Source organism: Opisthorchis viverrini, assembly GCF_000715545.1.
Source record: "Opisthorchis viverrini unplaced genomic scaffold opera_v5_1, whole genome shotgun sequence".
Taxonomy (NCBI): domain Eukaryota; kingdom Metazoa; phylum Platyhelminthes; class Trematoda; order Opisthorchiida; family Opisthorchiidae; genus Opisthorchis; species Opisthorchis viverrini.
Genome location: NW_008751657.1, coordinates 4,580,465 through 4,593,409, shown reverse-complemented (window position 1 = coordinate 4,593,409; position 12,945 = coordinate 4,580,465). Strand labels below are relative to the sequence as shown.

At 43.3% G+C, this 12,945-nt stretch overlaps 1 protein-coding gene across 1 annotated transcript in view; it reads left to right on the top strand.

Annotated features, from left to right (window-relative positions):
- Positions 1-2,832: 2,832 nt before the first annotated feature.
- The window catches only part of T265_12444 (hypothetical protein), a gene marked incomplete at both ends in the record, with an annotated part of 16,274 nt that continues 6,161 nt past the window's right edge, over positions 2,833-12,945 (top strand). The window contains 3 exon segments of the mRNA XM_009163860.1: positions 2,833-2,867; positions 10,509-10,610; positions 10,615-10,715. Coding sequence (XP_009162124.1) covers positions 2,833-2,867; positions 10,509-10,610; positions 10,615-10,715 — 238 coding nt within the window.

The window sequence follows — 12,945 nt, the reverse complement described above, 5'->3', positions numbered from 1 at the left end:
GAAAACTAAGACTGTCTGGACATGGCACCGGTGAGAGTTAAAGATTTTGTGAAATTCTGATGCGCAAATTACATAAAAATGGAACGGAATGTGTCTGATGGTGCGAGATGCTGGACAAAGTAATCGCAAATCTATCAGTACCGTCGGTTGGTAGACTGGTATCTGACCTTTTGTTGCAGCTGGCAGGTGTGAGGCAGCCTTTCGACGGCCTGGAGATAAGTCAGAAAGCCATGATAAGCTATGTTTTCCGACTAGGTACTGCACAGATAAACTTCTTATCGGACATACAAAAACGGATGCAGGTCTACACTACCATCCAGAGGTTATATGTTGATCGAAGACGCAGTGAAAATGACCTCTCACGGGTCCTAAGGGGATACGCGATTGACACAGTAAGATACTGGCCTAAGACTCTTACAGGAAATATCCCACAGATGAGGTTCATTCTAGTGTCTTAATACAACCTGACATGTGCCGAATGGGAGACCTGAAAATGAAGTAAGAACAACAATGAGGCCTGATGGATCGATATTAATTGGGATGGTACGGTTTCAATCCAGTACCTGAACAGTTTACCAATCTTGGATATCTTGACTTGTAAGATATCAATGCTATCACAAACACTATTACCTTGAATGGCCCTAGAAACCATAGATAAAGTGCTGTGACTATGTTAGAGCCTACTGTATTCTTGTGCAAACATGGGGGGTTACCTTGACATGCAACTCTTTCTATGAAAGCCATGGTTGTGATGAGTTGATATGCATCACAGTCGTGAACGAAGAACACAGTTAAGGGAATTATTGTCTCGATATTGAGCCTAACGTGGAAGAGATTTTCGAACACATTTCAACGTTGTTATGTTTGATCCGTCCAAAACAGACCTGAACAAAAAAGTTCACTGGTGTCTCAAAAGACGACAGGAATGATAGCCAGCGAAGCAAAGAGGTAGCGGTTTTTTATAAATATGCAAGTTTGAAAGGTAAATCCATTGAAGCCTTTTCTGTTATCTTCCGGCGTAAAAGATGCGGAAACCCCACCGGTTTGAGTGGAAGGACTCATCGGGCATAACAGTGTGCCTTTTTCTAGATATACGGAGAAGGTATTAAGGATGGTCGGCTCTTGGAAAGGATGCTTGTAAATCTGGCCAAAGCGCCAGATGAGTTCTTAAAAGTGCTGGACTATCTTATAGCCCTGAATTTGAGATATTTATTTGTGTTTGGTAATGCACGCGGAAACATCCCAGGGAAGATGAATTGCATTCTTCAAAGATGGGGGTGAAATCCTCGGTCAGCGCTTGTCTGACCCGGTTGCCTGCAGTTGGGAAGAGGAGACTCTCTCAGAAAACTGGATGGAGTGTGGGTAGCACATACTTTCAGAAAAATTACTCATGTGTGTTTGGTAACCACAGGAGGACCAGCTATAACCCGGTCGTTACGAGACTGTTAGCGTCACTTGTGCTTCGTTACCTTATGGTGGCTCGTGAAACACTGACTCGGGAGAAGCAGGTAGGGTTCTGGCCTGGAAGGGGTGGTGCTGTCACACTCAGTCAAGTTCCAAGAAAATGGTGGCTCGTGAAACACTGACTCGGGAGAAGCAGGTAGGGTTGACTCGGGAGAAGCAGGTAGGGTTCACACTCAGTCAAGTTCCAAGAAAGTCACACGTACAAACGACCATCCATTTTAGGCGGTCCAAGGCGCATTCGACTCGGTTGACTGGTCTGGTCTCATTAGCACGCTTGCCCATCAACGAATGTCTCGGAAGTTTGTGAACATAATGCATTCCTTGTAATCTCAATCTTTCGAACGTGTGAGAGTGTACGGCGAGCTCTCCAAAAGCTTTTGTGCACAAATCAGTCTTAATTATGGATGATCACTCTCTCTCTATTCTTATCTCATTTCGTGATCGATAAATTAATAAGACGAACGCTGGAAGCTCGCTAAAACCCTGGTGTTCAAATAGCCTGTGACGAAAATCTGGTCGATTTAGAATATACAGACGACATCGTTGTCATCTTCGAAGAAGAGGAGAATGCGCGGGTGTTTTTGGATGAAATGACCAAAGTCATCCATTGGTATGCGCTTTGAACCCAAAGTGTAAGGTCGTGAGGGTGGACATTCGGTCACTTAACACGCCACTCACAATCCATGGGAGACAATGTTGCAGATGAGGTCAATGCACCAATCTACAAGTCCCGGGTCGCGTTTGCTAATGGGAAACACCTATGGCGTCAGAGTGGTGTATCCTTGAGTCTCGAGGGATGTGTGTATCAAGCTACAGTGCGGGCTGTTTTGTTGTGTGGCTGTGAGACTTTGCCTGTTCGAGCAGCGGAACTGAGACATCTTCAGGTGTTTGACAATCGTTGTCTCAGAACCATAGCTCGTGTGGGTTGGTGTCGGTGAATCCAGTACAAGTCAATTAGAAAGCGAGTTCTCGGCTGTGCAACGGGTACTTCCATTGAAGAATGCGTCCAGCGGCAGAAGCTGTGTTGGTTGGGACATGTGTTGCGTATACCGAACCATCGTTTGCTGAAGAGAGTACTATTTTCCATCTCCAAATCAGAGTGGTGATCAATCCTTGACCACGCAAAGGGGTACGAAGGGGATCGAGAAACGTTTGGGTGCTGTCGGTGCTGCTCGCCTTTCAGGATGGAGACTGCGTGATCCCCACTACGCCTGGTTAGAGACACTGCAAGATATAGCGGCTAATTGATGTCAGTGACGTCCTTGTTGTCACTTTCCATCCAGATCGCCTGAGTAAGTGTCTGTAGGTGTATACACCTTCTCCACCTACCTTTATTCTTTTCTTCACAATAAGGCTTTCAAATGAATCATGGTTATACGACAGCCAAGCATCAGTTCTGAACAGTGATAACATGCTGTCGATAATGATCACGATTCAGCTGAACCTGAGCCAAATTGATTTCCCCAATAAAACATCGTCTTGATATACAAATGTGTGTGTATCCTCGCTTGCGTACATCTTCATGTTTGACTGAGAAATAAACTCGGAAACTAGGCCTACCTGATGAATCGTGGAAGGGGCGAAACCGGTTATGATCCGCCTGATAATTTGCGTTGTATAGACGAGCATTATCCTAAAACCCTGGGTTCAGCCGAGATCCCCATTAATGTTATCGTAACTGGCAAATCAGAGGCCAAGGTTTAATGATACACAAGTGATCATTTACGAGGGATAAGTTTAAGTCATGTTTTATTGAAAATTTTGTAAATCAGAAGGTGAAAAAATTACAAAGAAATTCGCAAATGAATTCACTGATATGCGGTTCAGTGAAGTTTTTAAGCCACTTATGCTTCTGCACCGGAATCTCTCTGTTTATTAGACATTTCCGCGTCCCACTTCCAGCAACATCGCCATGCACTTCTCTTTTTTTCTCGAATCAAACAGACTTCAAACAACCGATTCAATCAACTGTCCACATTTGTGCATTGGTTACTTCTAAGCACTCAGTTAGTTATATGCGAACCTTATGTGCGAAATTCGATAAATTTTTAGAGGCTTATATCCCCTTTGCATGTTTTACTGGTGGAGACAATTAGTGATCATCGCCTGTCGCACTCTTCATGGGTTCTGACGGGTAATTGTTCCCTAGTTTTGAAAAAGCCGGCTTTCAGTTTTTCGATTGATTGGTGAGGACCTTTTCTTGAACCATGCTACAATAACTTTCTGTGCTAACGACATTCATTTCATCACTGAACACGAACAAATTACTGAATATATTTTGCATTAAAACGGAGGCGGATTTGGGTATTTGGTCCCAAACTAACACCCTCTTGCCTAATGTGAAGATTCCCGCTAGTATTTTTTTACTGTCCACAAATACACCTTTCGTGAACAAGGATATCAACGTTTACACCATTTTGTTAGTTAGTTTACCTCGCTTCTCACACCAATTGTACTTTTATTTCTTCTATTTATCTAAACCGTGTTTAGCTTTGTTTTGCGTTGCGTGGTTGAAGAATCATCGATGACGAGGTTAGTAGTGCGATTTACTTCAACAGCGCGTTTTCTTTGTTTCATTCCAATCAGATGAATCGCTGTCTGGTTCACTCCGGTAAAATGACCTTGCCTCAGTCTGTAGTCGTGACACGACTGCAGACTTGTCCATAGGTCCTTTTTGCTTGGTATCGATCGCCTTGTGTAGATCACACAGGCATTGCTAGTCCCACCACCCCAGGGCTAGCTTGCCGTTCATCGGCCGACTATTGATTGCTATGATAAGGGAATTCGTTCGCTTCGGCCCTCAGTCTCACCCTGGTGTCTACCCCCAGCCAAACTTGGTCGATGTCTGGCTGGCACGCCTGGCGAACGCGTCTGGCGCATGTGTGTGCGCACACATAAACGCACAAATCAGCTCAGAATGAGCGGGAACGAAGAACAAAGAACGTCGTCATTGTGGTACAAGAGACCCGAGAATACGTCCTGCAATCGATAAGCGTTGGCTGACAAACGTGTCGTTCGCCCAAGAATTTGTGTGATCATTGATGCGCGTTTGTCCAGATATATGGTTGCTATTTTGACCCACAGAGAATGTTCAGTGGATTACAGGAAATTTCGTCATTGTGCCTGTACAACCTATCCACATCCCTCGCATGTACAAATCAAATCATACTATGGTTCAGCTTTTTCTGCTATGATAATCAACCTTATAAACGTCAATGTCGAGGAACGACCGCCAGTAAAATCTGAGCTCGCAGCAACATTTCATCCCGTCATAATAGAGAGGATCCGACTAGCACTTAGCGCAGTCGAGCCAGTCAACTGTCCGAATTAGAATAACAAAGAAACCTTTAAACCTAATTGAAATTTGAACTTGTAAAGAAGGTACTCCAGTCTAGTATGATTGTGGCTACGGTATAAGCTGCCATCATAGTATCCTGCGCGAGTTTGCTCACAAGATGTACAACCATATACTGAACTACCTCAACATCGCCTATTCAGATGTGAGAATTCAGTTTCGTGCAGCGTGCTCTTACCTCGCATGCCAATGCCCGGAGTTCGAACCCCAAAGAAATCCAATGCGGATGAAACCCAATAACAGCAAAACCCAAGTCCTTTGTTGTGAACTCACGAGAATGATCGCGTCAGGACAGGAGGACGCCTGTTCAAATGAGTAATTTTCGCATGACTATCACTTTATCGCCTTTATCACTTTCACCAGTAGCCAAATTCAGCACCCGAGAAACTATTCTTGGATCCGTGCGAAATGACTTCACTAAACCTGAAGTACTAACTTCATCAACAGTATCTGAGCCGCATGCCTAAGCGTATTACTCATTTCAATTACAATCTGTCATACTTGTCCAGGAGAGTTCACATGTTCCGGTTCCACGTCGCAGAACATCGAACTTTCGTCGCGGTAGACTGATTTCCACGCTGTCTGTGTTTTAAAGCGACACCAAGCTGAATCACGAGCTGCCAGAGAGTTTTCGGTAACCCTACGAGTAATTTTCTTTACAAAAAATCGACCTTTCTTTTTTGAAGCCGGTATCTAGTGCGAAAACAACACTAATGGTTGAGATCGGAGCGAATGGCCTATTTTGAGTACCTCTTTCAAAGGCTTTGAACCCAAGGATTTATGAAAAGGTCTGTGACCCATGGGACAATCCAAGAACATCCAATTAAAAGGGCATGCACGGTGCGCGTAAATGAAGTTGGTAGAAATATGATGTTGAAGCCAAGGGGGAATTATAGGCCTGAACATCAGTCTGTTTATTCTGCTGCTATTGCCTCATAAAACCCAATAAGACTAGGGCTCTTGGAGAATCACTTTCCTTCTGGGTTACTGTTGTTCCAACACACATAACTAGTAATTTCACTCATCTTAGCTGCTCTCCATTTGTCCTTGTCATCACTGTTATGATTGCCTCTGCGATCGTCATTATCACATGTATAATCGACTGAAGTATTTGCTTGTCTCTTGAACACACTGGCCTGCATCCATTGGAGTGAAGGATGACGGACGGACGCCACCAGTAAGGAGGAAAATGATGTAATCCACTGATGAGCTTCCAAAAACGTATATGGAGAAGTGAGCCTGGAACAGGCCTATATATTTTCACTAACCATATCTGTCAACAAGCCATCTTATCGAAAAAAAACGTTTTGTCCACCAACGAGGGTTATAGCTTGGTTCGAAAGCTTCCAGGTTTGTTTTTTCAGCGTTTAACAAATCGGGTCTTATGCATACTTAATAAACACTACCCTAGCCCCCAACATTATCGGCACCTTTGGTTACGAAAATTTCGTTAAAGGATTTTTGGTGCTTGTTGTTCTGTTGTTAATTTGTGTACAGAATTCTATCTTATCGGGGGCTTTCGACAGTGAACCGCTCAGAACACCTAAGTGAACGCCGCGATTCTAGTTCTTTCAGGGCCAAGCTTTTCATGAACTCTGTGCCTTGATTCATCATATTCGTCACTCCAAATAATGAAGAGTGGTTTTATAGTGCTGCTTCGTTGTATCACAAATTTGAAGAAGACTTAGGTGTGAGAATGGGGAAGACTGATGGGGTACAGTGTCATCTAAATGGATTTGTTAGGATGACGAAGGTACCGGATGACCGTTTTTCTCCCAGAAGTAAAACGCATGAATTAAACACCAATTTTAACACTTTGTATTACACTTGCTGAGTAATCTCATGGCATTTACAGCAATCAGGTAACGATGTAGTAGAACACCTTATATGAAAATGACATCTATTGTTTTACTATACAACCTGCGAACAATCGAGGAGCAATTCACTGCTTTGACTGTTGAACGGAACGACCAAAAGCAATCGACATGGGTTGGTGTGTCCAACAACTTACGCGTTTTTGATGTTTAATTGACGTCTAATCTTCTAAGTTTAGAGATAAAAATCGCTATGTTGTGGTATGAAGATAACCCTTCCTACCTGGAAATTTAGAAACTCGTTCTGTGTGAGTTATAAAAAATAGTTGAAGGATTTGACCGAAAATGTTCATTGTTGCAGAGTGGTACTACTTCTGTGGTTACCAGATTTCCCACCCAAAGTAGTCCTTTGTTGACTGTAGGTAGATGCAGAATTTGTAGACGGTTCTCTTCCTGTCCCGGAACAAATATCTCGGTCTGAACACAGCAAGCAGTAAAATCAATGAGCTCGATTTGCACCCTTATTAGGCCTCATCAGTACCGTATAGCCTAGGTTGTGCCAGGCGGACATCTGACAAGCAAGGTGAGCTTGTCACCACAACGCACACACTTAAATTATCACGTTTGAACAGGCAAACGCGTTCACACTTGATTGATTTGGCTGTTTCGTCCACCGCCACGAATCACTGACAAGACAGGCCAATCGATCGACACAACCAGGAAGGGCAGCTACTAAGTCGTCACTCGAGTCCTTCGCCTGTTCATACATGGTAAATCAAGTCCCTTCAGCTTGCGCTAGTGCAGCATTAGTAACACTGTCTCGCAGCTTAGTTGTCCGGGTTTCAAATCCCAGTGCGGTCGAGGATATACTGTGACGACGAGGTGTAATAGTCAGATGCCTCCCCCTCCATCATGCGGACTTACCGGACTGTTTGCATCGGCGTAGGTGAAGAGGTTTCCCAAAAACAGTCATATGAGTGCTCGTTTTTTGTTGCAAACTATTGCGATTGTCACTCACCCTTTTGCGTATCAATTTTCTTTTCACTGGAGACTCTAGTGAATCTGTTAAAGAGTTTTCAGCAACCTTGGGAATAGTTTCCTCAATGAGTATCCTTCTAAGAATAGGATTAGCTCATAATGATAGCCTGCTATATTCAGTTCCCGTGAGATCATTATTGGAGTTCCTACCTCCGGAGAGGATACCCATGAACAGTACCCAACAATCCATGGTTTGGTCAACTGCGGTTCATTTTCACCTCCTTCTCTCCACCCGAAAGATGGTCATCATCTGGGGAAATGCGGTAGTAATAATAGGTTTTAGAGAACTAGGTTTGTGGTGCAGTTCAAGGCACTGATATTTTCCGATCTGTCCAGAACTCAGTCAAATTCAAATCCAGAGTGCTATTGTTTTGTCCTTACCCCTATATTGTCAATAAAAACAGTAAGCGCCATCCGGGTCAAGCAATGGCAATTTATGGAACAGTATGATATTACGACACGAATTTCATTGTGTCCCTGTCAGTCTCAATACGGTCGGAAATACATAGTTTTATAAATGCAGAATATCAGATTGCCTTTGAGGATCACAGCAATTTAGTTGCGAACTGAACCGGGTAGAGCGTATGATCATTGATTGTAGTTCCGCCTGCATGCGTTGCAATAAGAATTTTTAAATCCGGTAAACTGATTTCTCAGTACAGATAGGCACTGTAGACGACTGTGCTGTAGAGAAGTTATCCTTTGAAAACCGTCATACAACACAGTAACCATCGTCACCTAGGCACTTAGCATTGACGTACCGCAATGGTTGGGTGAAAAATTGTGCCCTCCACAACTTCGCCACTTTTTCTGCATGTCATATCGAGTACCACTTCGACGAAGGCAGGTTGCCTCCTGTTCACGCTCCATGAAGCCTAAACTTGTGTGATAATGATGAGTCACAACAAGTGTTGTCTGTCGAGGAATGTGGGCCTGTTCCACTGATCTGAGTAACATGCCGTGGATCTTACACAATAAACTAATATACATGCTAAAAGTAGCAATATTTTATTGAATGTCAGCGATCATTAAATTTGCACCGACCGCATCATTAACGCAGTAAATATGATCACGAGCATGCCGGAAGAAACTCACCCCGAAAATCACACTTTTTGAGTCTCTACGAAATCCGAGTCTGGCCCGAATCCTTTCGGGAAATCCGGAATGCATGAAGTAAAATTTTGTACAGAAACATAGCACTCTTGTAAAAATTTTGAATCCCCAAGATCGTCTTAAATTATCATCATTTTGATGAGATTTGTTTGAGTTACTTTTGTGATGAGCATTTAAATTTAAATTGCGCCTCCTCGGAATTGTTGCTTAACTAGTCGCTAACTATCCTTATGGTGTTCGTGCATGTAAGCACCACGTTATTTTTGCAGAAAACCCAGTGAAGTTCCGCGAAAATAATCAGTTTTCATGGATAAACCACGCAATTTCCAATTTACCTCTCCGTTTAGAGGATAATAATTTTTTGAGTAGACTGATATTTTTGTGCTGGATTTTTGGTACTTACTTCATAACTCGTTCGGGGACTTACGTCAAACAGGAAGCGTAACCACCACAGTTCGTGATATAACAAGATGTGGATAGTCAGGTACTGCATTTTGGCAGTTCCGATATTAAATGGTGAGACGCGTGTCGAAAACAACTGAGGATGTCGATCGGACGAGAACATCTCACGTCTTGAGCCGTCATTCAGGACTCTCACCGTCGTCAAGATATCAGGTAGAATAATTATAAACTACTTGCGATAATTCGGTAGCTGAACAAGTAAAACCCTTTGCGTATCCCCTTTTTAAACATGTCATCGGCCAGTCTCGATATTTAGACTATTCATGGATCAACACTAGTATCGTGCAACGAGGCACGTCACTGCATCGATCTAGTGCGATTAAGTTGCTTGTTGCTGAGATTTTTCAAAGGATAACGACCAACTATCGCACGTTCTTTCGGCGTTGTTCAGCTGTGGAAACCCGTCGCTCACCGTCGCTGGACACCTGTGTTCGAATTTGGTTTGTCGGTGTAACGCAAAATTGTCTTGTTTATGCCAGAGCCATGGGATGATTGAAGTTTTATCTCTTGCACACTCACATGCCTCAGGACAGAGGAGGAGTGGTGGCTCAGCATTCACAGGATGACTGGGAATCGTCAGTCGTTAGTTGTACGCCCAAAAAAAAACTCCCTGCGTATCTTTAATAAATGTTATTTCTGTTAAACATGAAATCCTGAAGCCTTACATTAAGGTTCTCTTCGTCCATACATTCGACCTGACATGAAACGCCAAAAAAACAGGACTGAGGATCGGCGTGAATCAAACGTACATTTAGCTCACTCTACTGCACAATTAACCAGTAGGCGAGAGCCCTCGATGAAATTGTATTCGGTCCCATAAGCTATTGTCCCTGAAGTGATTCGATTGGAAAAGGGAGCCACTATTAGAAGCAGTTTATCTTTTACACACGATACTGTTTTAGTCCCTCTGTAGCTCACGATTCACGCGGAAGACAGAGGTAATTAGTTGTTGTCTACTCATCATCATCATCATTGCCAGTTGTAATAACCGCGCACTTGGAGTACAGTGATCGTAGCTGCTACAGTTTCGTTCATCGATGATTCGGGGAGGTGGGGTAGGTAGCTGCACATTGGAGGCCGGGGCTGATAAATTGGTGCGTAAATACAGGATTGTCAGTGGAGTTGTAATTAAGGGGATTGGGAGGGGAGCTACATTTTGAAGCCAATAGGTTGGATGCACGAGCGCCATTAAATGCGCGACTGGGCGATGTCTGACATTGTCTCTAACCGTTGGTGTATTCCGTCTCTGAGTCCTCATCCAGGAAGACGGCAATGATCAGCGCAGCTGAGTTTTCTGGTAATGGCTTTCATACTTCGCTGCCAACTCACTGTTTGATCGCCTCTGGCTCTCTTCCGCCCTTTACGTAGTTTTGCGAAAACAGCCCTTCGAGGAAGTCGGTCAACTGGCATACGCAGAAAGTGGTCGAGCCAGGGCAACCTATGCAGTGTGATAAGTTCATCTATCGAGGGTGAGTTATTTCTCCCGAATGCCATTCGATGTACTTCAGCATTGCTGATCCCACCAGATTCGGACAATGCTCCGAAGACATCAGTGGTCAAACACTGGAAGTTTTTTGACGTCGTCGGCGCGCAGCGGCCAGGTTTCCGATCCATGCAGTAATATGGAGCGCATCGCAACATCGTTAACTCGATCCCTGACGGATAAGCTGATGTCATGCCTATGGCACAGGTGACGCAGGTTCACAAAAGCCGCTCTGGCCTTCCCAATCCGGATGAAAATATCGTCTATCGCGAGACCACCAAGACTGATACAGCTGCCCAGCACCATAAGCACAACCGTATAGCTTCTTTTCACATGCATATTTGTGGAATAACTGGTGCACCTCTGGGGAGGACCTATGATAAAACTGAAGGTACTAACGGGACATCGAATAAGGGTCTTCAGACTAGTGGCTGGTGATATTATCAATCTTTTGCAGTTACAAATATTGTAATGCCTGTTTCTTGTTCAGAAATTTTGAGTGGTAACCGGGCGTCCTGGCTAAATCTAACCTGATGCAAACTATACGGTAGCCTTTACTTTGTGTAAAACCTACTGGTGATGCTAAATACGTTAATTCTCACGTATTCGAATAGGTAAATCCTCGGTTTTATGGGCGTTGACATACTGGGCACAATCGCTTCTGAGACTGAGCATAGTGTCCTGCCAGTCGGAGATTTTCACATCTAAATACCCAGGTGGCTTCGCTTAGTCTCATGGTAGGCTAAAATTATTGTTAAAGAAATAGAAACTGGTTGGTATCTACTACTTGTTGATCGTTTGTATGCAATGTGCTTTCGAACAAAATGCCTGTGACATCACGTCTCGTAAAGATTGTGTAGACAGTTTTTCTTCTTTGGCTTGGTGAAAAAATCTCCAAACACTAATTTCTCAGAAATTTTAAACGGAACACAAGTGGATTTAATTTATGCTTCTCAAAGTGTTTCTGTTAAATTTTCGACAGGTCCTGTTTCCATTTACATTTGTCTTTCGTTTCACCGGGCTCATTTGTCAAACAACCAAGCTTGATTGCACCGTAGCTAAACTGTTGCTTTCAACACAGATGGAGTTAACCGTTTACCTTACTGAAATTCTATGGCACAACAAAGCTTCCTCAGTGAGGTTTTATTTTGTTAACCAATGTCCACCGTTAGACCATCACACTAGACCTGGGGGTTGTCAGGGTTTTGCATGTACCAAATGCGAGTGGTAATGTTCGTGAACACGGCCGCGCATTCAGCGCACGTCTGAGTTGTCCAAAAGGTGTAGATTTCATCGTCGCATTGAAACTCCAAATCACGGGATGGAAAACTGAATTCTCCTGTGGGCTTTACATGACTCTATCGAATAGATAGTGAGTTTATCTATACAAAGTTCGAAGACAGAATATGTATATTTGCCACAAGTAGATACTTGGAAATTTCGTACTCATTCTTTTTGGTTTCACATGTTGGTTCGTTTCATTAGCGCACCAAGAAGTATTTCATGAGTTCATAGCCTAATAACAAAGTACTGGATACGCCATTACGATAAGCTCTTTGCCTTTGTACCTCTTCGCTGTGTTATTACAAGCCAACCAATTGAGTTAAAACATTGTATCTTTTGACGGAATTCGGCGTTCTGACACTGTATTGTAGGATTAGTGATGTTAAGAGGGCGAAAATTAGGCTACTCTAGACCTTTACCCGAATCACTAGTGGGTAAGACGAGAAGAACGAAGTCTTATATATATCGCCTTATATTTGTAGTTGGCCCGTACCTCTGTCGACTGAGATAGTTTTGCTGAATCGCACGCAAGCACTGGGTGCTGCATTTTAGACTTACAGATTTACCTGTTTGGCAATACTGATGCGTCCATTTGCGCCTGGATAGAACATAAAGACAGAACACAAGAGTTATTTGTCTTAACTGTATTTGTAAATTAGAAAAGGTACACGAACAAAGTGCTATAGACAGGTAGAATTCCATTTTGCACACACAAAAACAGCTCATTTTTTCTTGAAGAAGTAAATCGAATGCAGTTCTGAAATTCACCTAAAATTAGACTGAACGTTACAGAATTCTGTGAGATCTACTAGTGACAGTTGCGAGATCAGATTGGGATCGTTCCTCTAGTGGCAGTATAATGTGTGTCATTATCATACGTACCATCCATTTGGGATGCTCGAAAAGTGAACTGAGAGACAGTTGTCTACTTA